Source organism: Gamsiella multidivaricata, assembly GCF_025024155.1.
Source record: "Gamsiella multidivaricata strain RSA 2152 chromosome Unknown BC939scaffold_78, whole genome shotgun sequence".
NCBI classification, from domain to species: domain Eukaryota; kingdom Fungi; phylum Mortierellomycota; class Mortierellomycetes; order Mortierellales; family Mortierellaceae; genus Gamsiella; species Gamsiella multidivaricata.
In genome coordinates, this window is record NW_026251786.1 from 28,260 (window position 1) to 54,622 (window position 26,363).

Below are 26,363 nucleotides of genomic sequence, written 5' to 3' on the forward strand. Positions count from 1 at the left end.
TTGCCGTCGATCAGAGTCCTCCTCTTCAGGCTCCCACCCCATTTCCTTTCTTCTGAAGCATGGGCCTCCCTCCCCGCTTGTCGCTCTAAAAAAAAAAGGGCGGTGTAATAATATGCATTTGCATTTACTTGCTCTCCTTCTCTTGTTAGCCTTCCTCGGAGTACATATACATTAGTAGTGCACATGTACAGTAAGCTGACAAAAAAAAAAAGTGTGCGCGAGTGTCGATAGGCTGAGAGCAATATTCTTTAATCGCTCAATTGCTCACTAAAAGTCTTTTTTTTTTTTTGACTTCCAGACTCATCTCAACAACGCAAACCATGAAAAACAAAGCACTCCAGAGATCCAGCCTTCTACCTTCCTCTATGGAGTGGAACTAGCCCATCTTCGATAGATTCTGGTTCTAACGAGCCCTCCTTGCACCGCCACAAACCTCCATAGACAAAATACACTGAGACCGAGACTCTTTTAGGGGAGCAAATGAAAGAACGCCACCAATTTTAAACTCATCAGACAGCTGTGACCAGTTATACGCTGTGCCTGTGTTGCAGGGAAATAAGGCAGGAGGCTTTCCTCCATCCCCATCAACATCCCATCCTAACTTCAGTGAGAGGGTCATACGAACGACATTAATCAAACAGGAATAAGCGCACATTACTGGACCACATCGGATCAAACGGACAGAAACTGACTGACTGAGCTACAAGGAGCAACCTGGTCCTTGTAGTTGTTGTTGTTGCTGTTGTTGTGTGCACTCTCTCATCATCGTCATCATCATCATCCATGGCCGCTGCTGCTCCTCCATCCGGTGCCATTCTCTTCAGTTCAAGCAGCATCTTTCGACCGTTCTTCAAGCATATCTATCAACTACACAGCTCACCATCATGGCCATCTCAAGGGCCCTGCGCCAAATCATCCTCATGGGCGTCATCTGCTTCGGCACTATCGGCATGTTCAACGCAATGTCCTCCATCGGAAACGCTGGCAAGCACTCGCCCACCGCTCAAAACCTCGCCATTACCTCCTCTTCAATTGCTTATATCATCGGATTCCTGCTCGCCGGCGGCACACACAACATGATCGGCCCCAGACTCTGCGTCGCCTTTGGCGGTCTCACATTCTTTCTCTATGCCGGATCCATGCTACTTGCCAAGGACGACGACAACTCTGTCTATCCGCCCTTGGCCGGCATTCTCCTCGGGCTCGGTGCTGGGTGTATCTATGTCACAGAGGGCGCAATGATGATGTCCTATCCTACCGAAGACAACAAGGGGAAATATATTGCCTGCTTTTGGGCCATCTTCAACCTCGGCGCCGTCCTTGGCTCGGTCCTACCGCTTATCATGAATAGTGCTCCAGGCATGGATCCAGACGACGTTTCATCGACAACTTACATCGTCTACATGGTCATCATGGGCCTCGCTACCTTCCTCGCCGTCTTCCTCGTCCGTCCCTCCACCATCATCCGTGACAATGGCGAACCTGTGAGCGTCGCCAAATTTGCAGGACTCAGGGCAGAGTGCATCGCTATCTTATCCGTCTTTTGCGACTGGCGCATGCTGCTTCTCATCCCCGCCTTCTTCTTCTCCAATTTTTCTTACACTTATCAATTCAACGACTTCAACGGTTTCAACTTCAACATCAGGACCCGGTCTCTCAACTCAATTCTCTTCTGGGTAGCCCAGATCATCGGGGCTATCGTAATCGGATATCTTCTGGATGGCATACCCGTCAAGAGACCCAGGAGAGCCATGCTCGGATTGCTCGTCATCGGACTTTTATTTATGGCAACTTGGGTTGCAGCGTTGATGGTTCAGCTCCAGCACAAATGGGAACGAAAGGTCTTCCGCAAGAACGAGCTGATCGACTATGAGCATGGAAGCACCTATACGGGGTTGTTGGCTATCTATGCCATGTTTGGATTCTGCGACGCTGCTTTCGCAGTCTACTGCTATTGGCTTATGGGAGCCCTGTCCAATAAACATGACGAACTGTCGCGCTACACTGGATTTTTCAAGTCTATTCAGTCACTTGGAAGTGCTGTGGCCGCCCCACTAGACCTGGCCCAGACACCCTTACTTGCCTACTTGGTGACCAACTGGATCCTATGCGCCCTCTCCCTCGCTGCCATGTTTCTCGTCTGCAGGACCATCACCGATACCACTATCGAGCACGCGGAGGACAATGAGGGATTAGGATGCGGCGAGATAGAAGGGGAGAGAGAAGGAGATGACGGAGAGATGGACGGAGCCGATTCCTATTATGATGCCTCTGTCAATGGGGGAGGCGGCATCACAGCAGTATCAGCAGCAGGACAAGTATCGAGGGGGCGTTTCAACTCTTTCGAAGGCGATCTAAGCACGCTCTGTGCTGGAAGTGATGCCGAAAAAGCAGGGCGTGGGCTGCGTTCAAATAGACAGCCGACTCAGCCCCAGCCGACTCAGCCCCAACCGTCTGTGCTGGCACCGTCTATTCCAGCGCCTTCACACGCAGCGACACAGGTTCAGCCTGACTTGTATTTACACACCTCCTCACAAGGATCGAGCTCAGGCATGTGGCTTCCAACGCCAACAGCAACATTTACAGGCTCAGTAGGGTCTTATTCCAGTATACCATTACATGCCCCATATCCAGGGTTCTTTCAATTTCAGCCAAATGGATCAGCAGTGACCACAATACAAGAAGGATCTATACCAGCTGAGAGTACCGTGGGACATGGACAACTTCACCTGCAAGAACTGCCCGGCCCAACGCCGCAGAGTTCGCGCACCATCAGGTATGACGACGATCAGGATATGGACTCTGTGGATACGCATTCCATTTCGTCCATGTCGTCGGGACACGACTCTATACCAGAAATGACAGAAATGTCCGGAGCGGAGGCACCACGGAGCCGGCTCAGATAACTCTTTCATTATATCCCCTTGTACATTATCTAATGAATAAGCAAATTGCCAAAAGAAAACGGCTTGAATACGTGCGATTTGTAATGCTATTCATGCTGCACTATTACCAGAGATGCATGCAAAAAAGCCGTTTGTATTTCACTATCGTACACATGAGAGATGTTTTTTTGAGCCCTTCATTTGGGAATATCTAGGCGAACTTTAGCCGCCAAGTCGGGGGTTTCTGCTTGCAGCTCATGCAACATCCTCTGCGCGGCTTCTTTGACGTCGTTTGTATTCCTTTCAACTGTGTTGTCCCAGAGGCGACAAACTGAATACACAGGGAAGCAATGGTGTTTGTTAGTTTAGATGGTTCGAAGGCGATCCAAAGACATGCATGCACGTATTCACCAGTTGTCAACACTGGTATTCCTGTGCCTTGCTTACGTGTGGGTCTCGATGCTGGCTCGCTAGCAGGCGACTGATCAAAGTGGCTGTAATCCCTGATTTTCTTCTTGCAAATGTAGCACATTTTCGTGCCGCACTCAGGACATGTCATTTTGTTGCATCCTAATTAAATGATCGAACGAACGAATAGGGTCAGGTACAGGCCAAAAAAATTAAAAAAAAGGGCGAGGAGGAACACAACAAATACATGCATCAAAAGTACCTTCCGTCTTGAAGAATCTGGACTTGCACTGTGGGCACTCGCGGATGAGCGCCTCAGACATTTGTTCCTCAACCTTATGCTGTACTAAAAGGACATTATTCTTCTCCAGTTCCTGACGGTATTCTATTCAAATAGACGATGGGAGACGCTTTTAGACAGCTGGACAAGGAAAAGGATTCACCTATCGCAACAGCGTTGACTGGCATACCTTCACACGACTGAGGAATATGCGTTAGCGCTTTACAAAGACGGCAAGACACTTTCCGGCAGCGTGGTGCTTGGCACCGAAACTCCTTATCCTGATCATTCTCCACTACGGCAGCATACGAGCAAAAAGGACACTCTACTAACGAGTCGAGTCCAGCCTAGAAGAAATTATGAAGTCAGCTTCAAGGTTATTTGCAGACAGACATTGCTTAAATATAGTGCGAAGCCATAACAATCCTACCATTTTCAGTTCATTTTGCTGCCGTGCCCTAAACAGGCCTTGCAGTACAGGCTTAGGTAAGAATTTGACTGCCTCAGCATCCGTAAACACTGCAGTACATCCGTCTGTCATGCACTTTAGAACAGTGCGCCTATATCCGAGCTCTGCCTCAGCTCCACGTCTCGAGCATTCGAGACAAAAGAGATGCCCATCTTCACACTGTGCGACGCGATTCGGAGGTACATCATCGTAACAGCAGCCACTATAGGTATCAGACATACAGGATACAGAAGATATTATAAGAATACTGCTCCAAAGATAGGCGGCAATAACCAGTGGTATGGCGTATTTGATCTTTACCACTCAACGAGTTCGCCACGGTCCCGGTAGTAGTTCGTATTCTTTTCTTCATTCTCAATCGTCTGTATCTCTGCGAGTTCCTTTGCTAAATTATTGTACACGATCATTAGTAAGTACTCGCAGGCTCTTTAGTTTCTACTTAAGATCTTTCCTTTGATACTTCACTTACCGACTTTGGCCTTCATCCAGTCCATTTCTCTTCGGAATTCAGGATCCATTCCTTGAGGTTCAAGCGGGGGTCGTTTTTTTCTAGGTACTGATACCAATATTATCTTGATCTCTCCCGCCTTGGCTTTCCCCTGACTGCCTTTTGGTTCAAACTCGGTCCACAAACTGTTCAGATACTCGAATGTTGGCGCATAATGAAATGAGAACTTCTTCAAACACGATCTGATCGAAGACGCCGCGATCCTCGGAAAGTCCTGGTACAGCTGTATTGCGCTTCAAAAATGCAAAAAAGACAGCGTTAGAGTGAGCCAGTCAGGAATGTAACTACTAGCTGTGGCAGCAATCATGCGACACCGGCCCTACCTTTGCGCGTCGTATGCTGCCGACATCCTGATGGTGCAGTTCATGTAGTCCCGTTGCCTCTTTGAAATGTTCTTGTCCCCATCGCCGGCCACGCCGCCGACGTATTCGTCCCCTTCATTGTATGGTTCTGATCCTCCGCCTTCACCCTCATCGTCATCATCATCATCATCGAGGCGCTTCCTCTTCGCTTTGGGATACCGGCCATTCAGCGCAAAGATAATCTCAATGCACGCATCCACAAGTTCGTCATCCGAAAGAAACCTTGGTCGGGTCTCCTCCAGCAACCTCTCAAGGTACGGTACCGAGATGTTTTCAAACATATCCTGAGCAATCGAAATAAAGTTGGCCACCAGTTTGTTTTTCTGCTCCTGTACCTCTGCGGCTTTCCGGGCTTGTTCTTCCAGCAGTCGCTGTTGCTCATTGTGAAAGTCCTCAAAGCTGGGTCTTGAATCGGACGCAACTGGTTTCTGTGGACCTGTGGAACTGCTCCCTGCCGCTATGGCAATGCCTGGCTGTTGGGATATAAAGATGTCCAAGTTCTCAGTTGTGCCCTTATACCACTCGCCTTCGTTGTCGTGATTGTCTTCGTCGTCGCCGTCGGAGTCTAGTGTCAGGTCCCATACCTCGGTGCTATGCCCATTGACTTCGATAGTTTCAACCGAGTATTGTTTCTGGCGCTTGTGATGTTGATTTGGCGCAGTGGCGCTAAGCTGAACAGCGCTGCTTTCTTGGTCCGCTGAAGACTCGAGAATCGTGTTTATCGCCACTTCAAGATTTCCAGCGGCATTGTCCAGATGCCGCTGCAAGTCCGCATCTGTACAAGAAGGGAAGAGCTGGACAAGATGCTCCATGGAGAAGATGTGTTCTTGAACGAACCAGGACAAGGCGATCGCCACCTCCTTCCTATTCTCGTACAGTCTATTGAGTCACGTTTAACTCTATGATACGCCACCAACCCCGTTCTCCTCATCCTTCCTCATCTCCCATCAAACCTCACACTCATCACGTCCAAGGTGCCACATATGCCTGACACACTAGCCAGACGCCACTTGGGGCCGGACTCGGGCGACGATTTTGCGAGCGCCTCGGAGGGCGAGGAATATGAAAATATGGAAGTGTCCCGCCCGGTAGCTGCTCGCCCGTCGTCTGCCGCTTCCAGGGGCCCATTAACAGCCAATAAATATGATAATGGCTCACTGTCACTGCAGCAGCCGACTGGAATGGCAAGAACCCATATTCCTGTTCCACTGCCTGATCAGCACGACGATCTATCACCGCGCTTCGGGAACAAGTCTTTCCTCTCTTCGAGACCAGTAACAGATAAAGGGCAGGCTTCCCGTGCGCCCTCATACCCTCTTCATGAATCGCACGCAGAGGCCCCAGATCACGGCAGATTTCAGGATACCAATACTTTCTCTGAAAGCGCCGCCTCGGGACCAAATACCACCGTCGATGCAAAAGAATCGGGTCGTGCCTGGGGTTCGTTGAGTTCGTGGATCAACACTGCAGTGAGCACCGTAAGCGAGGTCATCGAGAACCCCAATGTGGTCGTGACGAAGGCTCACAATATAGGTAAAACGGAGGCCGGTTGGGATCGAGAACAACGCACTGTATTTACAACTGATGTACCTAACAGGCATTCTTGACATACAGGACAGGGCATACGCAATGTTGCCACTGAACAGATCGATCGCGTGTACGAATCACTGGACCCGGAGTACGAATATGAGCGCGAGCGGCTATCAAAGCAGCGGGTGCAGCAGCAATCGCAGCAATCACAGCAAGCCAAGCAACATCAGCAGCAGTCCTCCGCCGATTTACCATGGCCACAATTTCGTCCGCCTCTTCCGCCTCAGCAAACTCCCTCCAGTTTAGACAAGGGCGACCTTTCCGATCTTCTAGAATCATCACGTTTACAATCTGAACTACGACCGCCTAGCCCTAAACTTGATTCGTCTTCTCAGCTACAGTCCTTGAATAGCACATCTAGGCTCGGCGTACCGGCAGGGAATCTTGTCGATCGTGATGGATGGGCTGATGACGCCTGGGGCGATGATTGGGATAATGAAGTGGATTTGACGGAATTGACAATGGACACGACCAAGAAAGTTCAGCCTACTGTAGAATCAGCGCAGAGTAGCCTTGCTGTCCCATTATCTCATGAGGACGAAAGCCGATCAGATAAGCCCTCTTCAAGAAGATCGTCGGCAGATGTAAGTCCATAACGCCAGAATGCAGGTTTTTGTCTAGTAATTTTGTGCAGGCCTTGTTCTTAGCTATTTTGCCTACTAATGTCGGATTACTTCTGGTTTTCTTTTCTTTTTTTTTCAGCTTGGCCCTGCAGAAGCGCTCTTTTCAACGCTGGATTTTGCTTCGAACGCCCTTGGAAGTGCTGTGCTTGGAGTGCATCGGAAAGTTACACAGAGCAGCCAGTCGGCAACGTTGAAGAGGGGTACCATCGATGATGCAACCCATCCTCGTACCGTATCTCCTACATGGATCAACACTCAACGACCCTCCTCCACCGAGGGACGTACCAGGCAAGAAGCTACAGAGCGCTCGGATAAACCAACAATCACGAATCCCTCGTTGGAAGTGGTTGGGGGCAACGTTGTCAGCACTGGCCTGGGGGCCCTTGAGATTTTGGGCAAGAAAGCTGTAGATGTTATTTCAGACGTGGTAAGTGAGTATCTCTGTTCTATAGCCTTCAGTGCATCGATGGTGCTTCTGGGTATCTGTTTCTCAATTTGTTTTGGCAACTTCTCACTGGATTACAATAGAGGCGTGCGGGCCATCTCAACCACGCTCAGGGAGGATCCATCAGCTCCATGGATCACCTAGAGGATACTGGTCCATTTAAGGTACAGCCCGGTGATTGAGCGTATATTGCAAATCGCTCCAGAAAATGTACATGTCGGGTTCGAATCTCTAATATGTGTACGCTCTCAATTTGCTTTAGGTGCCATCGAGGATGAACTTGGCAACGCTTTTTGACGACGCTGGAGGACGTGCCCATCTTATAGCAATGCGTTCACTTGCTTCGACCGCAGCGTCTCGTGTAGCACCTTGGATGTCTACCAGGCAGGATTTACTTGAGATGGGACAGCTATACGAACTTGAGCAACAGCTTCAGCCTCCAAGTCTTGATTCTGCAGTGAAAGATCTTCCTACAGATCTCTTGGCAGGACACAAAGACTTCCGAGCCATGGTGACGCTACTAGAGAAGATGGGTTTTCAGGGTACAGCCCATCTAAGACAGTTGCGCAACTGCACAAGAAGATTGACCAGTTTAGTACCCGACAGCGTCAACGCCTTTGAACAAGGTATGCTCGGCTTCTTAAAAGCGGCAATACATAATGTCGCTCAACATTTCGCTCATTCACTAGAGTTCTTCATTATTCCCGCTAATATTTTTCTTGTTTTGTTTTAGAGTGGCATAACCACCAATCGAGGGCTAGCGAACGAGATTTCTTTGCCAAAGCACCGATAAAGAAGTTTTTCGAGTCCCGGCTCATGTTGATTTATTTTGATGGACTTCGGGCCCTCTCGCAGTTCACAAACAAAACCTGCGATCAAGCCTTGAAGCTCGCCGAGAATATCGACATCCACCTTGCCGAAAAAACTGGGAGTATCGGCCGTCCTAACGCTTCCCTTGATACCCACGAACACGAACGGCCTTCGCCATCGAAAATCGCGCCATTACTTCGGCAGTTTCTTGGCAATCTGATCGCCGTAAGTTGACCCAGTGGCTCAGTCTCTATGAGCACCTCAATGACTATCCTGCTGACTTTTTTTTCTTTCTTTTTTTTTAGGAAATCAGATTTATTGCCAGAATTTACAGCGCGACTATGGAGGCGGTTCTTGAGGCTGCCAAAAGATTCATCACGCCGCTGGATCGGCTTGACTGGGAAGATCTTGCGATGGGCGTGGATAAGATCAGGGATCTCTTAACAGCAGCGGAACTACAGGAAGCTGTTGGTTTAGTGCATTTAGCGGCAGCGTGTATTGGGGATACGTTGAAGAACGAGCTTCTCTTGGACGCGATCCAAGGTCGCCTCGTTCCAGCGGCTCGATCTCAACGACCGCAGAAGTCAGCCGTAACTGCAGAGCTCTCACCAACGACTCGGCACACCCAGACGCGGGCAGACAAAATTAACACTCCAAATCTGACCTCGTCTATGCCTGCTTTGTCGCCACAGCAAAACTCTGTACAGTCGTTGTCATCAGTACCGAAGCTTGGAAGCCATACAAGACAAACAATAACTTCCATACGACCTACAGCACCGAACGCTGGAGTTGCCCAACAGACAGCTCCATCCAACGAGTCTGCGCTCTCGTTACCGGCACCAGGCCAGCGCCCTTCGTCTGCATCCTCCCAACGCTCCTGTGGATCTACTCGCCTGCCGCCTGTACAGCCAAAGTTGAAAGACGACGATTTTTTTAGTATCTTGGACGATTAAAAACCATTACTGTCCGCTGGAGATATCAAACTGGGGAAATGAACCTTTATATGAAGGAAATCCTGAAATACGATGTATCAAATCAGCTATTTTTTTTGTCCGCCAACGTTCATTCTCAATTTTTCTTAGAAGGTTTCTTGCATCCAAAATTCATGTTTATCGTGCATTCCAATACTTGATATGATTTCTGGAGCCTTCAAGGCAAGCTTTGAATTACTTCGCAGCAGAGTTCAGTTGTAGTTTTTTATAGTATTCCGTCGATATATTGGTCCCCGTGGTTCATTACAGTTCTCGGAGGTGTAGAGTACGTGAGCTCTGGAGATCCGATCTATAGACCTAGCACCCACAGTTGGATGTTAAGCTGTTATTAAAGTATGTTAGAAAAATCAGGAAGGGAACATCGACCACTTTGTTGGACATACCGGCTGTAAGCCCAGGGAGTCTCCGTTGCATCCGGTCGATGTCCAGCGCGATTGCGAGGATTCCAGCGGCGGATGACAGGCGTCCATGTTGGTGCTCTTGGCAAGGAAAACAGGGGAGAAGAGAAGCAGGGCCTCATGAAGTGGAGAGTGGAGTGCAGAGACGCCAGCAAGAGCGACGGCTACAGCTGCATGAGGGTCCTAGGGCTTGATGGTATACCCTTACTTGGAGGGATGGGCAGCTCGAGCTGATACATTTGAAGGCTCCGTGAACTCGGATCATCCTCACTGTCCTGCTGATGAGACTGCGGAAACGAGCTATACGAACCTCCTACCTAGAAACGCTAAACGCGTACCTTTCAAGTTCTGTACTAATTCGCGAGCGCGCGAGCACGTATTGTTACTGATGCTCCTGCCTCAGCTCCCTTCTGCCTCAGCTTATTTCTGCTTCAGCTTATTTCTGTCTCGCCTCGCATATTCTCCAATCCTTGAGCCGACCGTGGCTCCCACATTGCCAGCCATCATGGTGGGCAGCACCTTCGTCGCAGTTACAGGCCACTGATAGGCGTGCGAGGACGTATGGTCGGTGGAGTTGGGGAGGGAGAGGGAGGAGGGGGGTATGATGGCGATGGCACTTACTGGACACATAGTCCAAGTCCATCTATGTCCACTGAATAAATATCACTCCAAAGCTCTTTAGCTTGTTCTACGTACGGTCCAGTCCGCAGCTGCTGTGTCTATGCATGTGTCGAATTTCCCAGACTCCTGCAAAACCTTCCGATTATGGCTGCATACTTTGCGGGCCGCGTCAATCAATCTTTTTTACCGCAACAGCCCTCACCAAGGAATGCTTCTCCTTTCGTCGTTATCCGCACCCTCGTTGTCTCCTGCACCTCCTTCTCGTCTCTGGTGACAGGACTCCACAGCCTCCTCTCAGGTCGGTTTGCCCATCTTCCTTGGATGTGGCACCTCGCTAATTTGCTGGACAGAGGTTTTGATTCAGACGATGGCATTCGACCACTTGTTTCTTGCAACCCTAGTCTCTTTGTTCTCGGACCTCCGTAGTTTAATTGTGTTTCTATCCGCCCTCCTGATTCTCCTTACTGACAGCACTGATTGTGCAGCACTGTTTAAAGCGAGTACAACGAATGGTATGCTCTATATAGTTCTCTCGCATTTCCCAACAGACCATGGCTCGACCTCCTTGTGTCACTCCGGATGTGGCCATGCATGGTCCGAAATAGGCGATATTAATCCTAGAATCAATAAAGAAATCAATCATACTCTCTCTTCATTATATAGAGTAGCTAATTTTTTGCTGTGCTGCAACGCGTCTTCTAGGCACGTGACGTTTTTGCTGCGCAAATGTGCGCGACGATAGAACCCCCGCAGGTAGTCAGCCAATCGTTCGGTAGTGTCTATAGATGCGTCGACGGCTCATTTCAGACGGCTATCTGTGGTACAACGACGGATTACGCATCATCCACCAAAGCAGAACTGGTGGGTCTGCTCGCGACAATTCTGTGCTGTCCCCGGGATCGCAACGCCATTATTCATATCGACAATAGAGCAGTGGTCCAACAGTTTGCGGCGTTAGTTAAGAATCGACATACAACTACTCCACGACGGCGGTTGAGAGCAGCATATGCCAACTGGTGGGCTGTGATCTACGAGGCGTACGCGCAGCAGGGCAGCAAAGTAAATGTTCAGTGGGTTAAAGGACACAGTGGCGATACTGGAAATGAGGCCGCCGACGAACTGGCGGACAACGCACACGACAGTGGGCGACGGCCATGGCAACTGAACACACAATATTTCACGAGCATGAAGACACATACGACTTTCTGTGGTCAGCCAGCGGAGGACGACATTCGCCAATTGATCAAGCATCAGTCTGCAGCCAGAAACCATCATGCATGGACTTGTCAACAACGAACGAAACAATTTATTCAGCAGTGGGAAGAAGTGGAGTGGCGATCCAGCCTTGCTATAATACATGAGAAAAATCCGCCAGGGGGTTTTTTCACCAGCCTTGCGGATTGCAACCATCGGTCCCACAGGATCAAGAAAATCCATGGTATGCTGCCAACCATGCAGTACATGCACAGGTGGAAGCCGAATCTGTATACCACAGACAGATGCCAAGTGTGCCTTACCATGGTGGAGGATACCCAGCACCTCTGGGTCTGCAGAGTCACACAGAACAGACGACAGGAAGAATGGAGAAAGACACTTGATGGGATTCTAAGTCTTGGACGCACCTTGGTAGATAAGGCGAGGAAAAAGTGGTTGTGCGACATGGAGGAGGCAATCAAGGATGGTCGACAATTCACACGCACCGAACCGAGTTTTACCCCGTGCGAGTTAGACACCCTTTGGTGGAGTCTGCGTGATATCCGGGGAGTGGAAACGATGGTGGATGCGCGAGATGATGACTGGATAAGGCTGCTGGAGGAGCGGCGAGACAGGGACAATGGTGGCGAGGACAGAGAGAATGTCCATGAGGAAGAAGGAGAAGGAGTGAGCAGTCAAGAAAACGTACAGCAGGCAGCACCGCCTACCAGGCTATGGACAACGATAGACATATACCACGGGCTCGTACCAAAGTTCCTGACAACGGATTGGGCGCTACTCTTGAAGACGTCGAAGAGCATCGCGGCTTACCTGGTTGGACGTTTTGTAGAACGAGTTGAGGCTTTTGGCCGAGAGGAGTTATGGAAGGAGCGATGTAGTGCCACAGTGGCATGGGAAAAGTCCGAGGGCATATGCACGAGGATGAAGAAAGCCGGGGTCCAGGTAGGAGGTGAAACCCAGGGCTTTGTGAGACAACAGCCCCAAGAGGAGGTTACGACAGCGGCGAGGAGGAGAGCAGACAGCCGCTTGGTGGACCATCTCCAGGGAAAGGTGGTGTTGAACGAGATGGAGAGAGGAAGGAGGATAAAATTCATATTGGCCCGTGATCTTGACTAGGAGAGGACCCATCGGACCCGACAGGTTGCGTAGCGGTTTTGGGCCCCGGCTCAAGTATTAGAAACCATACGACTCAGAATGTGCACCATAGGTATATGGTTCCTCATTTTACATTAGTTTAGTGGGGGCCTCTTGATAGCTATCTTTAGGTAACTATCGGCCGGCTGACAGTCCAAGCCGAGGCTTGGACAATGCAGCCTGTGGCACGCCTGCACGCCTGGGGGGATCTGGCGTCAATAAAAAAAAAAAAAAAAAAGATAGAACCCCCGCAGGTAGTGCATCTGGGGGGATCTGGCGTCAATAAAAAATAAAATAAAATAAAAAAAAAGATAGAACCCCCGCAGGTAGAATCAACTGGATTCCTCTATGCAAAGGTGCATTCAAGCACTTAGAACTAGAATTCTTCTACAAGGAAAGGAGAAAGGAGCCGGCATCAAAGGGTCAAAAAGCAACGTCGCTATGGACGATTGGCCGCCGCAAGCTAGCTATTTCTTGAGCCACTACGACTAAGGCCCATGTTGTCCGCGGGACAAACAACTCATCGAAGCCACATATTCCTGATATGACTCGTCCTCTGTACTACCATAGTAATGCCGCCTTTTTTATCGTCTTTGCACAAGCAGAGTCTTCTGCTCACTCTTCCTATCCCACAACCCAGAGGCAAAGTCGAGACCACGTATGGGATGCATATATAAATATTATGGAGTTCGACATATAAACGACTCCGTAGGACTCACAGACAGAAGGCGCTTCTCTCACTTCAGAGGCAAAGTTGACACCACGCAAGAGCGAGTGAGGGGTTGAGGGATAGAAATACCGTGCATGAACGAGGAGTAATATTCGTTTATTCAACTGTATTAACTGCGGCAACACTGGTGATTACCACGTCTTAGATCGAACGAGATTGCTGTGGAGTATCATATATAATCCAGTCGTTTGGGTATTTTTGCTGCATGCAATGGCCATGAAAGATCGAAAACCGATCACGAGAGGAGGTGGCTAATGAAGGGAAGGCGGCATTGCTTAAGTGAGACTGACTCTTAAGCGCTCTAGCTGAGGTTTAGGGCAGCAATCTTCGCAAGCACATCCGTCATAAGGGTTGCGTTCTCCGCTTGGCGGGCGGCGATCTCTTTCATCTGGGCCAGATAGACTTGAAGGTGTTCGTTTGCACTTGAAGGCATTGAGAGCACCGTATCAACTGGCGCTGGGGGTGTGGTCGGCGTCGCAGCTGAGGCAGCTGTGGCCAGAACATCGTCCTCGTCCTCGTCCTCGCTACCATCGGCAGGGGGAGTGAGCAAGTTGTTGTCAGCAGCGTCGGCATCGGCGGCCTCGTTTGAATGCTCGGCAAGAATTTGGTCGATTCTGGAGTTGTAGGAAACATCGTCTGCTCCGGGGACGCAGGCAAGGTCGATCAACGTTTTGTAGTCGATGGTTGGGAGATGTCGAAATCGCAGGGAGCGTACCTTTGCAGCCCCGACTTCAAATGTCAAGCGAGAAACAGTGCCGACGAGTCTCCCATGCTTCTTAAAAAGAAGCCTATAAAGCTTTCTGCAGTCAATGCAGTAGTTGTCGCCTTCATTGTAAAGAGGAACAAAATCGGTTAAAGGCACTTGAGCAAACTGGATCGGACAGGCGTAGTATTTGGCCCGGCCGCATTTAGTGGTTCTTTTAAGGTCGAAGGGCATTTTTTGTAAGAAGAAAAAGACAAATGCGCGTGGGACGGCCGAGGTTGTGTAGAACAGAAAAGTAAAAAAGATGCCTTGCTTTATAGCCGCTCCATCCATTTGCGGTTTCTTCCGTTTCTCACACTCACGACATTCCATCCTCCCAATCTCCCCTACAGAATTGATAGTCTTCTCTGAACAGACACAGTCTATCTCGTTCGACTTTTCAAAAGAGATCACAACCTACAACAGGAACAAACAGCCTACGCAGATTCCTTATTTGCCTGTTCAATTCTATTTCTTTCTATTCTGGAGGAGAGGAGGATAAAGTATAGGAAGTGGAGTCATGCGCAATGAAGGCGAAGTCGTACATAGACTAGGGAGAAGAAAAGGCAGAACATACTGTACTTCGCCATGGGCTGATGAAGAGCTTTGTGCGATGTGTCGCTCTGCTGTAAATAATGAGGTAGAAGCCATGCCACAGGAGTGGCGAGGGTAAAAAAATCTGTGCGAATGGTCATCTTATGCTGTGCTACCATGAGCGGGGGGTTGTCAGTCTACACTCTGCGTGTTTCTTTACCATCAAGGAGAATGCAAGGTCTGGGCTCACATGTGGGGCCATGGCGAGGGCTGGGCTGGGCTGGCCATGTCAGGAAACATCAAACGAGAGATTTTTCCGACATGCGCCTCCTTGCTGTATGCCATGGATCCAAAAAAAAACGTTACCCAGACGTCAGTAACGTTGCAGCAGCCTAGAAACTTCCTGACCTTTTTATTGTTATAGGGTGCATCACAGCTAACCCTGCTCTAGACATCTAGCTAGCTGAGGTCCTGGCTGAGATCCTCGTTGATACTCTGGAACATGTCGCGATTGAAGGGTAGGGGCAATGATTGGATACCGCTATCAACCGCCAGCCAATAGACAAAGTCGGGCCTCTGGCTTCTTAGCGCAGAAAAAAAATCCAGAGCGAAGGCGTATGAGTAAACCACCTTGATAATCAGAGTGGCCGCGTCCGGCAAGTCGAAATCGATGCCGACCGTCTCGAGTAGAGGTAAAACGAAGGCGATCACTCGAGGATCCGATTCGACACCTTCAGGAACCTGCTTGTCAAAGGCAACTTGAGGAGGCTTCATCAGTCGTTGAGTGCGATTTGCAGCAAATCGTCGTGTGAATTGATAATAGTAGCCACCATGCTCGTTGCGTGGGAAGGAGCCTGTATGAGGGATAATCCAAGCGGGATTGATAAGAAGGTCGGCTGGAACAAATGTAATAGATTGCTCAGAGGAGCACCTGAGACGACTTTATTGGGCGCAAACAGAGAGATGGCGTTGTTTACTGTTTGCTAATGTATAAACCCACCACCCATTGTCTGATTGTTGTAAAATTCCTGAATACCCATTTTATATAATGATTTAAGTCGTCGAAGCCATCTTCCACAGCATCCAAGGCTTCGATGAGACAATGGCTTTTAAGAAAACGTTCACAGCTAGTGTAAGCAAACTGGCGCTTGAGAAGGCAACGGCGCTCCAACAATTGGTACAGGAAGAATACCGCCAGCTTGAGATTGTCCGGTCCGGAGCACTGGCGCCCCTTTGCCGACATCTGCAACCTATGGAGCCATCCGTGATCCTGCCTTCATTGATCTGTATCAACATGATCTCTGACCAGCCTCAAAGCCAATCGCGTGTGCTTGATGCAGGGCCCTTGGGCCACTTGATGGACCTTTTGGCGTTTTACGAGAGTGAGGAGATCCAGCTTCGGGCCATTTCAACTCTTTTCAGGTTGTCATTTCACAGCGAACGCGTCAGGAGGGCGCTTCTCGAGGCAGGAGCTGTGAAACGTATCCGGTCCTTGATACTGGGTGTTCCACCAAATGTCCGAGTTTTGATGGGAGCTAATATTGACGATTGACTACATTCAGATCTACTATAATGCTGAAGGTGATATGTAGTTTCCTTACCCACACGTTTATCTCTTTGTTGTATCTCCACAGCTAGACTAATGTGATATTTGTCTGCTGTATAATGTCTTTGAGTGAGAGAGCTTGTTACTGCGGCCTGAGTGCTCTAAAAAGCCTATGGTGGTGCGTCCTGACTACCAACCATACATTGCAGTCTGGGAAGCGCCTGGAGATGGAATTCACGGCAGCCTGGTGCAATCTCTGGATAGTACCGACGAATCGTCTCAAAAAAGCTGCGAATTGCTTTATACCAGAGGAAAGCAAGTACAGAGTAAAGCCCGGACACGGCCTTCTATCTATCTATGCAAAATAGAAGTAATTCCGTGAGTTCAAGCGACCACGCCCATAAAGAATAACACACTCAACCTACACCATTTTAGGGGAATAGTGGTAACGACAAAGACTCGGCTAAACGACTACTCCGTATCCACTGTTTCTTTGTCAACTCTGTGCTTTTTGTGCCGATGGTCTTTGTCGTCCCGATATACCACTCCTACTGTGGATCTATCGTCCGTAGGTAAATAGAAGGTCGTGTCCGACCCTTACTCTTTAGTTTTTAGCACTTGTCTTTCTCTGATATAAAGTGCTCCACAACTCGCTTCGTTTCTCGCTCTTTATATACTTTCATTTAATACTCAATGGCCTCTTATTTACCTCTGGATCCTTCCTGTCTATTTTATTGCACTTCACACCCAAGTTCCTCGAGATGAGGGCTGATTTGGATGCGCGACGCCCCTCAACCCCTGTCAAATACAACATAGTCTATGGGCATCTATAGGCCTGACAAGGAACATCGGCGACAAAAAGAATAGGGTCCACAAAGAGGATCGTGGACTCTGAGACAACAACTGACAGCCGGCGCTTTGTCGTTACTGCTGTTCCCCTGAAAAGGTCGTGCTGAGTGTGGCACTCTTTAGAAGCATGGTCGCTCCGGCTCGCCAACAACACCCATCAAAGTCTCTCACCACCCACTCTTTCCTATTCTCACATTCTCGTCTGTCGTCCATCTTGTTTCCCCACTTACTTTCTATCTCACTAAACGCCCTGCCTACAATAGTGGTATCATATCTCGTAATCCTATTATACCCCACATCTAAAATTCAGTTTAAAGTTCGGCCAAGTTGCGCACAGTAGTTTCGTCAAAGCTCATTTGTAAGTATTGATATCGTTAAGTCCGTAAGGCCTTGTTGTCTTTCCATGCTCCTTTGCTCACCTTAGCCTTTTCACTACCACACTGTACTTATGTCGTTGTCTCCCTCTTGGAAATGCTAAGTGCCTGTCAACACACCACCATCTCGCTCCTGCAAGCCTCGTAAATTCACATCTGTGTCGCCTTGGTGTTTCGTCGACTGAGTTAATTGATCACTTGATGTGTACTAATGTATTAATCTTTGACCACTGCGACTTGTACACTTGTCTTCATGTGCATTAGCGACCCGCTCGACCAAAATGGGGGTGAATAAGAGATTCTCAGTATTTAGCCAACATGGCCATTGCTGGGAGGCCAACCAACATGAAAACCATCAATTCGCACACCCATGTCGATGCAATGTCGCTGTATTACGGATACATCGTATCAACTTAGGCGTTGATTCTCTACGATCCCTACAGGGAGAGAGCCCAAGCCCAAAACCGAGCATATGCTGCTATCGCCCAGCAAACCGACGCTCAGCTGAACGCGGGGGTCACCGATGCGATGGTCCATGGGCTTCACTGCAAACTCTCCGAGATGTTTGCTCAGAACAAAGTTACCCTTCACCTGAATGGTCCACTCACTGCGCAAAAAAGGAATGCGCATGATGGGAGAGCTGAAGTAAGCCTCAAGCGGCAGTAGGGTGCCAACCACCCCCTCGTCCGATCGCAGGCTTTAATGAACCACTCCATGGTCCGCTCGACTCAAGTTCAGCAGCCATCGCTGACCCCGATTAACGCTCCCGCAACACCCATTCTAACAATCGGCGTTGCTATCCTCCTCCTATAGGTATTGTACCTTTACTTACACCGATAATTCGCTATCGAAAACCCAAGATTATCAAGGAGATCTAGAAGATCAAGCGCTTCTGGTAAACCGCCAGGGGATGCGTCTCCTCGACCGACCTCATATCCCGCCTCAAAAGCCTTGGTCGGGATGTACCGGCGGATCGGACGTGTGTATCTCTACCCTACCCCCGCCTGTATATGTCGCAGCAATAGACTCCGACTATCCTTTCCGTATGGTCGATACTTTCTTTCGCCGAAGCTCCTAAAACAGGTTCGGACTCAACCCATTGAAGGCTCGACCGATATCCTTCAACGGCTTGGTATCAGTGCAGTGATGTGGATCGTAGCTGGCATAGTCACCAAAAATGACTACAATGCTGAACATCTAGTCGCAACATAAGACTTTGACATGACTAGAAACGCCTACTCATTATCATATACAACTGCTGAATCAAAATTCGGACCACTGAAATATGTATCTACAACCCAAACTTCTAGTTCAATGGTTTTTGAGCTTCAACATTTTCTACATATAGTCGTGACTAGATGCTCCGCACCATACGTCAAGAATGTGAGAGGATATGGTCTATCAAGTGCTAAGGAGCATCCTAAATGCGTGTAGCCTTACAGTGCCTCTTATTCTGCAGGGATATTGCGATACTATAACGAGTAGGCTGAACTTGCCGAGTCTACATCCGGCCGGCCATTGCGACGCCGCCTCTGATGTCTTCTTGAGGTACGAAGACCAGGATATCCTCGATGGCCTGATGTACGATGCCATCCTGGAGGTAAACGCCTTTTTGGTACGGTTCAAGGCCATGAGATATCGACCATTTCCCATTTGCCTAGTCCTTTGTTCTCCTACGACACAGACATCACGAAACAAGTACATGGCGCTGAGCCAGTACCGAGCCAAGATATACCGGACCCCACTGACCAAGTCTCAGGCACCCGCCCTAACTACTCTAACCTCAACTAAAGAGTCAACGAAAAGAGAAGGCAGAAACCGAAACTTATATTCAACCCGTCGCCTAGAGGTGCTAGGGCTATTCCCTCAGAGGCCACTGGTACGGATACACCCAAATCCAGGAATCGAGCAGCCATTATGAGCACGTCCCTCAAAGCCATTTTCAGGATAGTTGCGTTGAACTGCGGCACCCTTTCGACACAGCTAAGGGTCGGTTTGTCCGAGGTCATGAATGCTGACGAAGCAGAGCGGGACCGGTTCCACAAGGACGTCGTTCACATAATCTAAGAGATGGTACGTGCAGCGACAGACGCGCTCAGCAGGCGATTGCGGCGCACATCGGCGCTGCTATGGCGGCCCGCCCTGGTCTGATACGAGCAGACATCGATTTCAAAAGAGACAACTTGTCCAGCTTATCATCTTCCGCAATAATATCCTTTCTAATTATTCTCTGTGACATCATGGCCATCCACGACCAAGAGGCGCAACATTAAGAAAACCACGAGCGGATACCACGACCAATGGCTGTCTGAGGGAAATAACAAAGAGTTACAGGCGCATCCTTCTCAACGCGCATTAGACAATTCCAACGAGACCATGCTGCTCGGACGGCTCTGTCAAACTTCCTCAAGAATGAGTTACGATACTCGAGGGGTACAAGGCAGAAATCAACGCAGGATATTTCCGGAGGAAATATGTGTGGACAGAATCGTTCACCACTGATGGATGCGTCCTCAAACTGATTCCTTGCTCCTTGGTCAAGAAGCAGCCGAGTGGTGTTACCGTGCTGAATACAGCGAAATAGAAGATAGAAGACATTAAGATTGCCCTGGGAGACGAATACCAGATGGAGTGCCAACTAGGCAACTAAAGAACATACAAGGTTGTTGGAATTGACAACAGGGGTCAAGAAGACCGTTACAGCGGTCGTCCTCACCACGGCAGATTGGTCGCTGGTGCACTCCAGGGACAACAACCTATCATCATGAGCTACACGAGCTGGAGTAGACAATTCAAGCAATCGTATGCCTCCCAATATTACCACCAGCACCGGCGGCAGCCAATGTCGACCAAAGCACTGCCTGGAGATCGCTGCGCCTTTCGATCGAGAGACACATTGTATCGGTGCTAGAAGTGCAGCGACAACTCCGTTCCTTCTATCCGCACCAGCAATTCATAACAGCTTTAAAGGAGAAGGTAATACGACTGCATGAACTTGGCGATAATGGTTTGCGCAAAAAAGAAATTAATAACAGGGATTTATTACTATGATACGCATCAGTGGTGGCCCACAACATGCTTATAGTCCGTACTGATGAATGGAGGACCTCTATAGCATGTTGTCAGTGCGATATCTTAGGAAAGGTTGAGGGTCGGGCCATCAAGTGCCTACAATGCAACCAGTAAAAGAGATCGAGACCATAACGCTGGCTACAATATGGCTCGCGCCGCCCTCTGTCTTGTTGAGCACCAAGAGTGGCCCCGGGAGCTGAAGCATCCACAGCAACAGCAACAACAACACTAGGCGCCGTGTGGAGGGGCAGATAGACACAATGGGAAATGAAAAAGAGCTGTGTCACTATCTCCTGTTGCAGGAAACTGAGCCTTAGAACTTGGAGCAAGGGATTGGAACAGAAGCAGGGATAGGGGTGTTGCCCTGTTCGACTATCACCTCAGCCCCCACCGACAGTACACAGGTCTTCCTTGGTGGCCAAATCATTACGCGTCCTAGTTGACTATTAAAAAAAGATAAACCCCGCTTTATTTTTTTCTTTACTTCTCTCCTTCCTTCTTGTCTTTGTTCCATCCCTTTCTCTTTCTCTCAAGCATGCACTCCGACTCTGATCCTTCCCATCATCCCCTTCATCCTCAAGTGCAAGTGTACCTTCCAAAGATCTCATCTACTACAGCAGCCCCTTCCTCCTCAGCTGACGCCACCACCTCCGCAACACCTCTGGCGCCACCATCTTCTCAGGCGGACAAGGGCGCAGGCATCCCGACTACGGCACCCTCTTTATTGCTATCATTTCCTGCAACCACAGCCGCAGCGACCACCAACACCAACGCCGACGTCGACACTGATACCGCACTGTCAAACGCAAGCTTGACCACAGCTTTACCACCGCCATCTCCTCCTTCTATTGCCACTCTCTCTTTCTCTTCATCCATTGCCGTTGCCTCATCCCACAAACGAAGCCGTGAACCAAGCGCAATGACCGATCCAAGCGAGGCCGCAAGATACACTCCTCCACGAGAAATGTTCAGACACCCAAGCGCAAACATCGACGCGGACGACATCGTTTCACTTCCATCCGAAGACGGACTTCAGGAGAGTGACCGTGAGATGCAACTTAGCAGCACTCTCCTCACATCAGATCAGTCCCGAAGTCTGACTCTGCCTGATCGCTTCCACGGGGACTCTGAGCTCGACAACCTGGGCAAACAACTCTCCATCAACAGCCCCGGAAAAACAACAGCCGCAGCCAGTGACCATGAAGAGCGGAGCGATAGAGATACTGCTGACGTCGAGCTCGAGACTGTGCCACAGAGCGAGACCCATCTTGTTCACATACCAGACCCAACACTAGAGCAACTGACGGCGTCAAAGCAGGAGCAATCAGAGGATAAGAGCAGACAAGCCGCGCCATCATTTGATCAGCAGCTAAAGACAATCCAACATCTCTCGCGTCAGAGGCTCGAACTCGGCGAACCCATGTATCTCCTTAATCAAGCATGGTATGCCAGCTTTCGCAAGTACTGTACTGCAAAGGTTAGCGGGAGGCTGGCGGATCATCCAGGAGAGATCGACAACTCCGTGCTCATGATGGGAAACACTCTTAGACAGGATATTCAAAATTCGGTCACAACTCTTCCGCAAGAGGGCTGGGATATGCTCGTAGCCAAGTAAGCAGCTCGGTTAAGAATACATTTGGGTGCTATGATGATAATGGAGACATTACAGGCGCTGACCTGCATGCCGTGCCTTCTTTACTGTTTACCAGCTACGGAAGCATCACAGCACCAATCATGCGCCGCGTAGTGAACACTGGATCCGATGTGGCGCCAAACTTGATCATCGACTTCTATCCTCCGGTATTCACCCTCTACAGGGTTGTCGAGAACAACCAAGTTGACAATCCTCTCTTCGCCATGAACGAGCCCGATACCATTGAAGTGCCCCGGACAACAAAGTTTGGCGACCTCAAATCGGCTCTGTTATTGCGCTTGAACATTGCTGGCCCTGGCCCTGCTCGACTGTGGGCTATTCCTGGACATGCGAATCTGATTGTGGAAGGGAATGTGATTGGAGCAGATGCGATCGCTTATTCGGGCGCGACCTGTTTGGAGGGTGTCGAAGATGATTCGCCTGTGTCAGAGGTGAACGAGCTTGTCAAGTGCAAGGATTTGGCCTTAGAGGTGGCCATCAATGGCACTTTTCTTGTGCAGAATGCAACACCAGTTCGACCCTTTGAATCTGGCTTTATGTCATCGACATTTCCTCCCAGCTTCCACGGCTCCCGTAACGCGGGTACACTCGCTACTCAAGGGACGCCTGTTAATGGCCTTTGCGGGCTTCAAAATCTCGGCAATACATGCTTCATGAATTCGGCTTTGCAATGTCTGAGCAACACCCCTGACTTGACTCGGTTTATTTTGGCTGGCGCTTGGCGCAAGGAGCTCAACTCGGATAATCCGCTGGGTATGGGTGGCGAGGTAGCGCGGGCATATGCCAATCTAATCGACAAGCTGTGGAGAGGAAGTAGCAAGGTGTTTTCGCCCAGAGAGTTCAAGGTACATAAATGATCTGGCGCACATATTGGTTACCGTTGTCAATGTGCTTTATCTACAACATCTCTGTTTTATTTTTGCGAATAGATGACAATTGGACGATTCAATCCATCGTTTACGGGCTATCATCAGCATGATTCACAGGAACTTTTAGCGTTTCTACTGGACGGTTTGCACGAGGACCTGAATCGGATTGTCAAAAAGCCATACACTGAAGCTCCCGACTCGGATGGGCGTCCAGATGAAGAGGTGGCGAACGATTGCTGGCAGCTTCACAAAGCGCGCAATGACTCTATCATCGTGGATCTCTTCCAGGGACAGTACAAATCGACGTTGGTGTGTCCCGAATGCAAAAAGGTAGTCGCCACTCTTGTTTGCGTTTTCATAGCATCACTTTGTCCTGGTCCTATCACCCTTGGTATTGATCTTTTTTTATTCCATTTTCTACAAAGGTCTCTGTTACATTCGATCCATTCATGTATCTGAGCTTGCCTCTGCCTATTAACAAAAAATGGACCGGCACTGTAACCTACGTTCCATACGACCCCAGGGAGCCTCTTGTTGATATCCGACTCCAACTGCCCAAAGGATCCACACTAAAGCAATTGAAGGAGAAGGTTGCTGAACTCATGGGAACACAGGCGCGCCACCTCTATTCTGCTGAAATCTTTTCCCATCGTATCTACAAAACACATGAAAATTCGGACGCAGTGGATGAGCTGAGTGACACCGACAAGAACTTTGTGTACGAACTACCAATACCCGATTTTACAACCGCTTCGGACAACATTGTCTTTCCTGTCCACAACGTTCTCGAACCATTGTCATCCTATGGCAGGCCAAATCTATGTGGTCATCCCATGATGGTGTGCGTGACCAGAGAAGAGGCGCTGGATCCTGACGCAATCTACAAGGCCATTGTGAAGCAGGCGAGTCGATACACAACTATGGACCTGTACGAGGACGACTCTGCGACTTTGACGATCAACGAGACTGATGATGAGCCCACCGATGTAAGCATGACGCCTGTAGAAGAGACTTCGGCTGAGAGGGTGCCAAAGAGTGGCCTGTTCCGGTTGATGGTATATTCGCCCCCGCAACCGGCGCCTCCTCGCAGCCATTACCGTCCTATGTCCAGGCAGAGCATGTACGCTCCTGCGACCGTCCCAAGCATGAGCGACATGCTGGACATGTATCAGCGAGTCGCACTACCAGAACCAGAGGTCACGCATGAGATGGGCTCCTTGAGCTCTCACAGCCGCCTCCAAGGATCTATGGGCGACGACGATGGCTTTGGCGAGAATGATGTCATCCTTCAACCAGAATCTCCATCATTGTCGGATTCCTCTAAATCCTCAAATCGGCCACGTGTTCCCAGGGCCAGTGATGATGAACTCTCAGACGAGGATGATCTGGCTACCTTGAAGACCACACCAGGCATAAATGCAGGACTTTCAAAATATGCGTCGAAGCCCTCCTTGAGCGTCGTCCGTATACTCGAGCCGGCAGTCCGTCAAGGAGAGATGGTGTACTGCATCTGGGCGCGATCTATGGAGCCAGCCATCGCCGCGCCTGAGAGGAAGTACAGAGGCTTCAGTTCTTATCGCAACATGGATGAGGATGAGGACCCATCGTCGTCAGTGCGAGTTCTGTGGGACGAGCGAGGCCCGTTAGTCAATGATCCCGAAATGGAGGCGGAACGTTCGGCAGCGAAGAAGGGCAAGAAGACCGTAACACTGGAGGATTGTTTGAACGAATATACAAAAGAGGAACAACTCGGCGAGGAAGATCTTTGGTACTGTCCTAGCTGCAAGAAGCACCAGCAAGCGACAAAAAAATTGGACATTTGGAAACTCCCCGACATTCTGGTTGTGCATCTCAAGCGATTTAGCCACACGCGGGCATGGCGCGACAAGATTGATGCTCTGGTTGACTTTCCCATTCATGGCCTAGACCTGAGCGGCAAGGTGCTCAAGGTGGAAGAAGACGTCGATAATATGTACGACCTGTACGGCGTGTCCAACCATATGGGCGGGTTGGGAGGAGGTCATTGTAAGCACCTATGCTCTCTGTTTATTAACTGCATAATACGCAATCGTATTCAGGATCTAACACTTGTCCTTCGTTCTTTACTGGTGTAGACACTGCCTATGCCAAGAACGAAAAACTGGGCGAGTGGTTCAACTTTGACGATTCGCATGTCAGCGCGGTGGGCGATGTGGAGTCCATCAAGTCCTCGAGTGCGTATCTGCTCTTTTATCGCAGACGAAATGCGACTATTCGTGAATATGATCAGGAACCCACGGATACAGAGGCGGTGGTGGAGGCGGACGCAACGACTGAAATCACTCAGGGCCCCGCCGCAATATTCCGTAGTGGATACTTAGAGCCCTTCAGTGCTCAAAGCATTCTTCAGAACGATAACGACGACCACAGCGACGAGTATGGAGAGTGGGGCAAGCCAGGGTCAGAGCCGTATTCGGATCTGCAACCGTTTCACTCAATGGACGACAATAGCGACCTTTACGACAGCGACGCTGAACTGCCATCGTATGGCAGCACTATGATGATGGGGCCTTCCGGAATGGCAAGCCCACCGTCACCATTTTCAGAACGTCTGACGTTTGCGTCTGACAAGAGACAAGCAAAGAGACATGCATTGGACCAAAGTGGGGACACGGACGAAGAGGACTTGCACTCGGTAACGGGCATGTCAGATTACCTGGATCCCAGCAATGAGGCGATGGAACACTCGCCAGACGTGTCGACGTGCGCAAGCGACGGCTCTAACCCTGGCACGGCAAATGCCTCTCCGCGATTGTCTCCACCAACACTGGTGTCTTTGAATCCAGATCTCCTACTAGCTGACGAGATGAATTTGGATGGACCCCCGTTCTTATCGAGCATCAGTCGTGAGGGTGGTAGGATTGACCTTTCCAACGAGATCGTTGACGCGGATGGCAGGAGCACGAGCTTGCTGTATTCCTATGATTCCGCGAGCGCGAGTGCCGATATTCCGATTTCGAGCTCGACGTCATCTGGCCTGAAGTCAGCAACACCAGAGGCTGTAAGAGACGCCGTAGACGGGGATGAGAGTGAACAGGATGAAGTCAACATGGTGCGCTGGCAAAGCAGTGTGCCACGGGGTTGAAAGAGGGGAGAGATTGACTAGAGAGGATTTAGAGTAACAAGCAAGAAAGAACAATAAAGTGCTGGCTGTACATAGACAAATTGTTTGGGAACACAACGTACACACCTTGGGCGCGATTCGATGCAGACC

The 26,363-nt window shown here is 49.6% G+C and overlaps 10 protein-coding genes across 10 annotated transcripts; 5 read left to right on the plus strand and 5 right to left on the minus strand.

The window, feature by feature from the left end:
• Nucleotides 1-884: 884 nt before the first annotated feature.
• On the plus strand, nt 885-2,162 carry BC939DRAFT_401765 (UNC93-like protein; the record flags this gene model as incomplete). Its single annotated transcript, XM_051552627.1, has 1 exon — nt 885-2,162. A coding segment is annotated over one exon (1,278 nt), but the record flags the coding sequence as incomplete, so codon positions are not given.
• A 934-nt stretch (nt 2,163-3,096) lies between these two features.
• Nucleotides 3,097-4,261, minus strand: BC939DRAFT_401724 (uncharacterized protein; the record flags this gene model as incomplete). Its single annotated transcript, XM_051552624.1, has 4 exons — nt 3,097-3,455; nt 3,556-3,678; nt 3,764-3,920; nt 4,004-4,261. 4 exons carry the CDS (start codon nt 4,259-4,261, stop codon nt 3,097-3,099), a joined length of 897 nt encoding a protein of 298 aa, XP_051408225.1.
• On the minus strand, nt 4,019-5,773 carry BC939DRAFT_298101 (uncharacterized protein). Its single transcript, XM_051551351.1, has 4 exons — nt 4,874-5,773; nt 4,512-4,783; nt 4,351-4,427; nt 4,019-4,244 (listed from the first exon to the last, which is right to left on the minus strand). Exons 1-4 carry the CDS (start codon nt 5,722-5,724, stop codon nt 4,227-4,229), a joined length of 1,218 nt encoding a protein of 405 aa, XP_051408226.1. The 5' UTR covers nt 5,725-5,773; the 3' UTR covers nt 4,019-4,226.
• Nucleotide 5,774: 1 nt separating this feature from the next.
• On the plus strand, nt 5,775-8,843 carry BC939DRAFT_298053 (uncharacterized protein). The gene is made up of 7 exons (XM_051551350.1): nt 5,775-6,445; nt 6,527-7,086; nt 7,205-7,552; nt 7,654-7,734; nt 7,833-8,196; nt 8,304-8,605; nt 8,694-8,843. Exons 1-7 carry the CDS (start codon nt 5,896-5,898, stop codon nt 8,736-8,738), a joined length of 2,250 nt encoding a protein of 749 aa, XP_051408227.1. The 5' UTR covers nt 5,775-5,895; the 3' UTR covers nt 8,739-8,843.
• BC939DRAFT_298148 (uncharacterized protein) lies at nt 8,474-9,651 on the plus strand. The gene is made up of 2 exons (XM_051551353.1): nt 8,474-8,605; nt 8,694-9,651. Exon 2 carries the CDS (start codon nt 8,722-8,724, stop codon nt 9,331-9,333), a length of 612 nt encoding a protein of 203 aa, XP_051408228.1. The 5' UTR covers nt 8,474-8,605; nt 8,694-8,721; the 3' UTR covers nt 9,334-9,651.
• On the minus strand, nt 9,578-9,842 carry BC939DRAFT_506718 (uncharacterized protein; the record flags this gene model as incomplete). Its single annotated transcript, XM_051560814.1, has 2 exons — nt 9,578-9,661; nt 9,756-9,842. The coding sequence occupies 2 exons, from the start codon at nt 9,840-9,842 to the stop codon at nt 9,578-9,580; spliced, it is 171 nt and encodes a 56-aa protein (XP_051408229.1).
• A 3,659-nt stretch (nt 9,843-13,501) lies between these two features.
• Nucleotides 13,502-14,751, minus strand: BC939DRAFT_463653 (uncharacterized protein). Its single transcript, XM_051557264.1, has one exon. The coding sequence runs from the start codon at nt 14,543-14,545 to the stop codon at nt 13,772-13,774; it is 774 nt and encodes a 257-aa protein (XP_051408230.1). The 5' UTR covers nt 14,546-14,751; the 3' UTR covers nt 13,502-13,771.
• A 376-nt stretch (nt 14,752-15,127) lies between these two features.
• BC939DRAFT_522491 (uncharacterized protein) lies at nt 15,128-15,786 on the minus strand (the record flags this gene model as incomplete). The annotated part of the gene is made up of 2 exons (XM_051561227.1): nt 15,128-15,642; nt 15,747-15,786. 2 exons carry the CDS (start codon nt 15,784-15,786, stop codon nt 15,206-15,208), a joined length of 477 nt encoding a protein of 158 aa, XP_051408231.1. The 3' UTR covers nt 15,128-15,205.
• A 3,031-nt stretch (nt 15,787-18,817) lies between these two features.
• BC939DRAFT_298240 (uncharacterized protein) lies at nt 18,818-19,678 on the plus strand. Its single transcript, XM_051551355.1, has one exon. It carries the CDS (start codon nt 18,909-18,911, stop codon nt 19,434-19,436), a length of 528 nt encoding a protein of 175 aa, XP_051408232.1. The 5' UTR covers nt 18,818-18,908; the 3' UTR covers nt 19,437-19,678.
• Nucleotides 19,679-21,122: 1,444 nt separating this feature from the next.
• BC939DRAFT_480534 (uncharacterized protein) lies at nt 21,123-26,234 on the plus strand (the record flags this gene model as incomplete). Its single annotated transcript, XM_051558947.1, has 5 exons — nt 21,123-22,198; nt 22,297-23,086; nt 23,171-23,440; nt 23,536-25,135; nt 25,225-26,234. The coding sequence occupies 5 exons, from the start codon at nt 21,123-21,125 to the stop codon at nt 26,232-26,234; spliced, it is 4,746 nt and encodes a 1,581-aa protein (XP_051408233.1).
• Nucleotides 26,235-26,363: the final 129 nt, after the last annotated feature.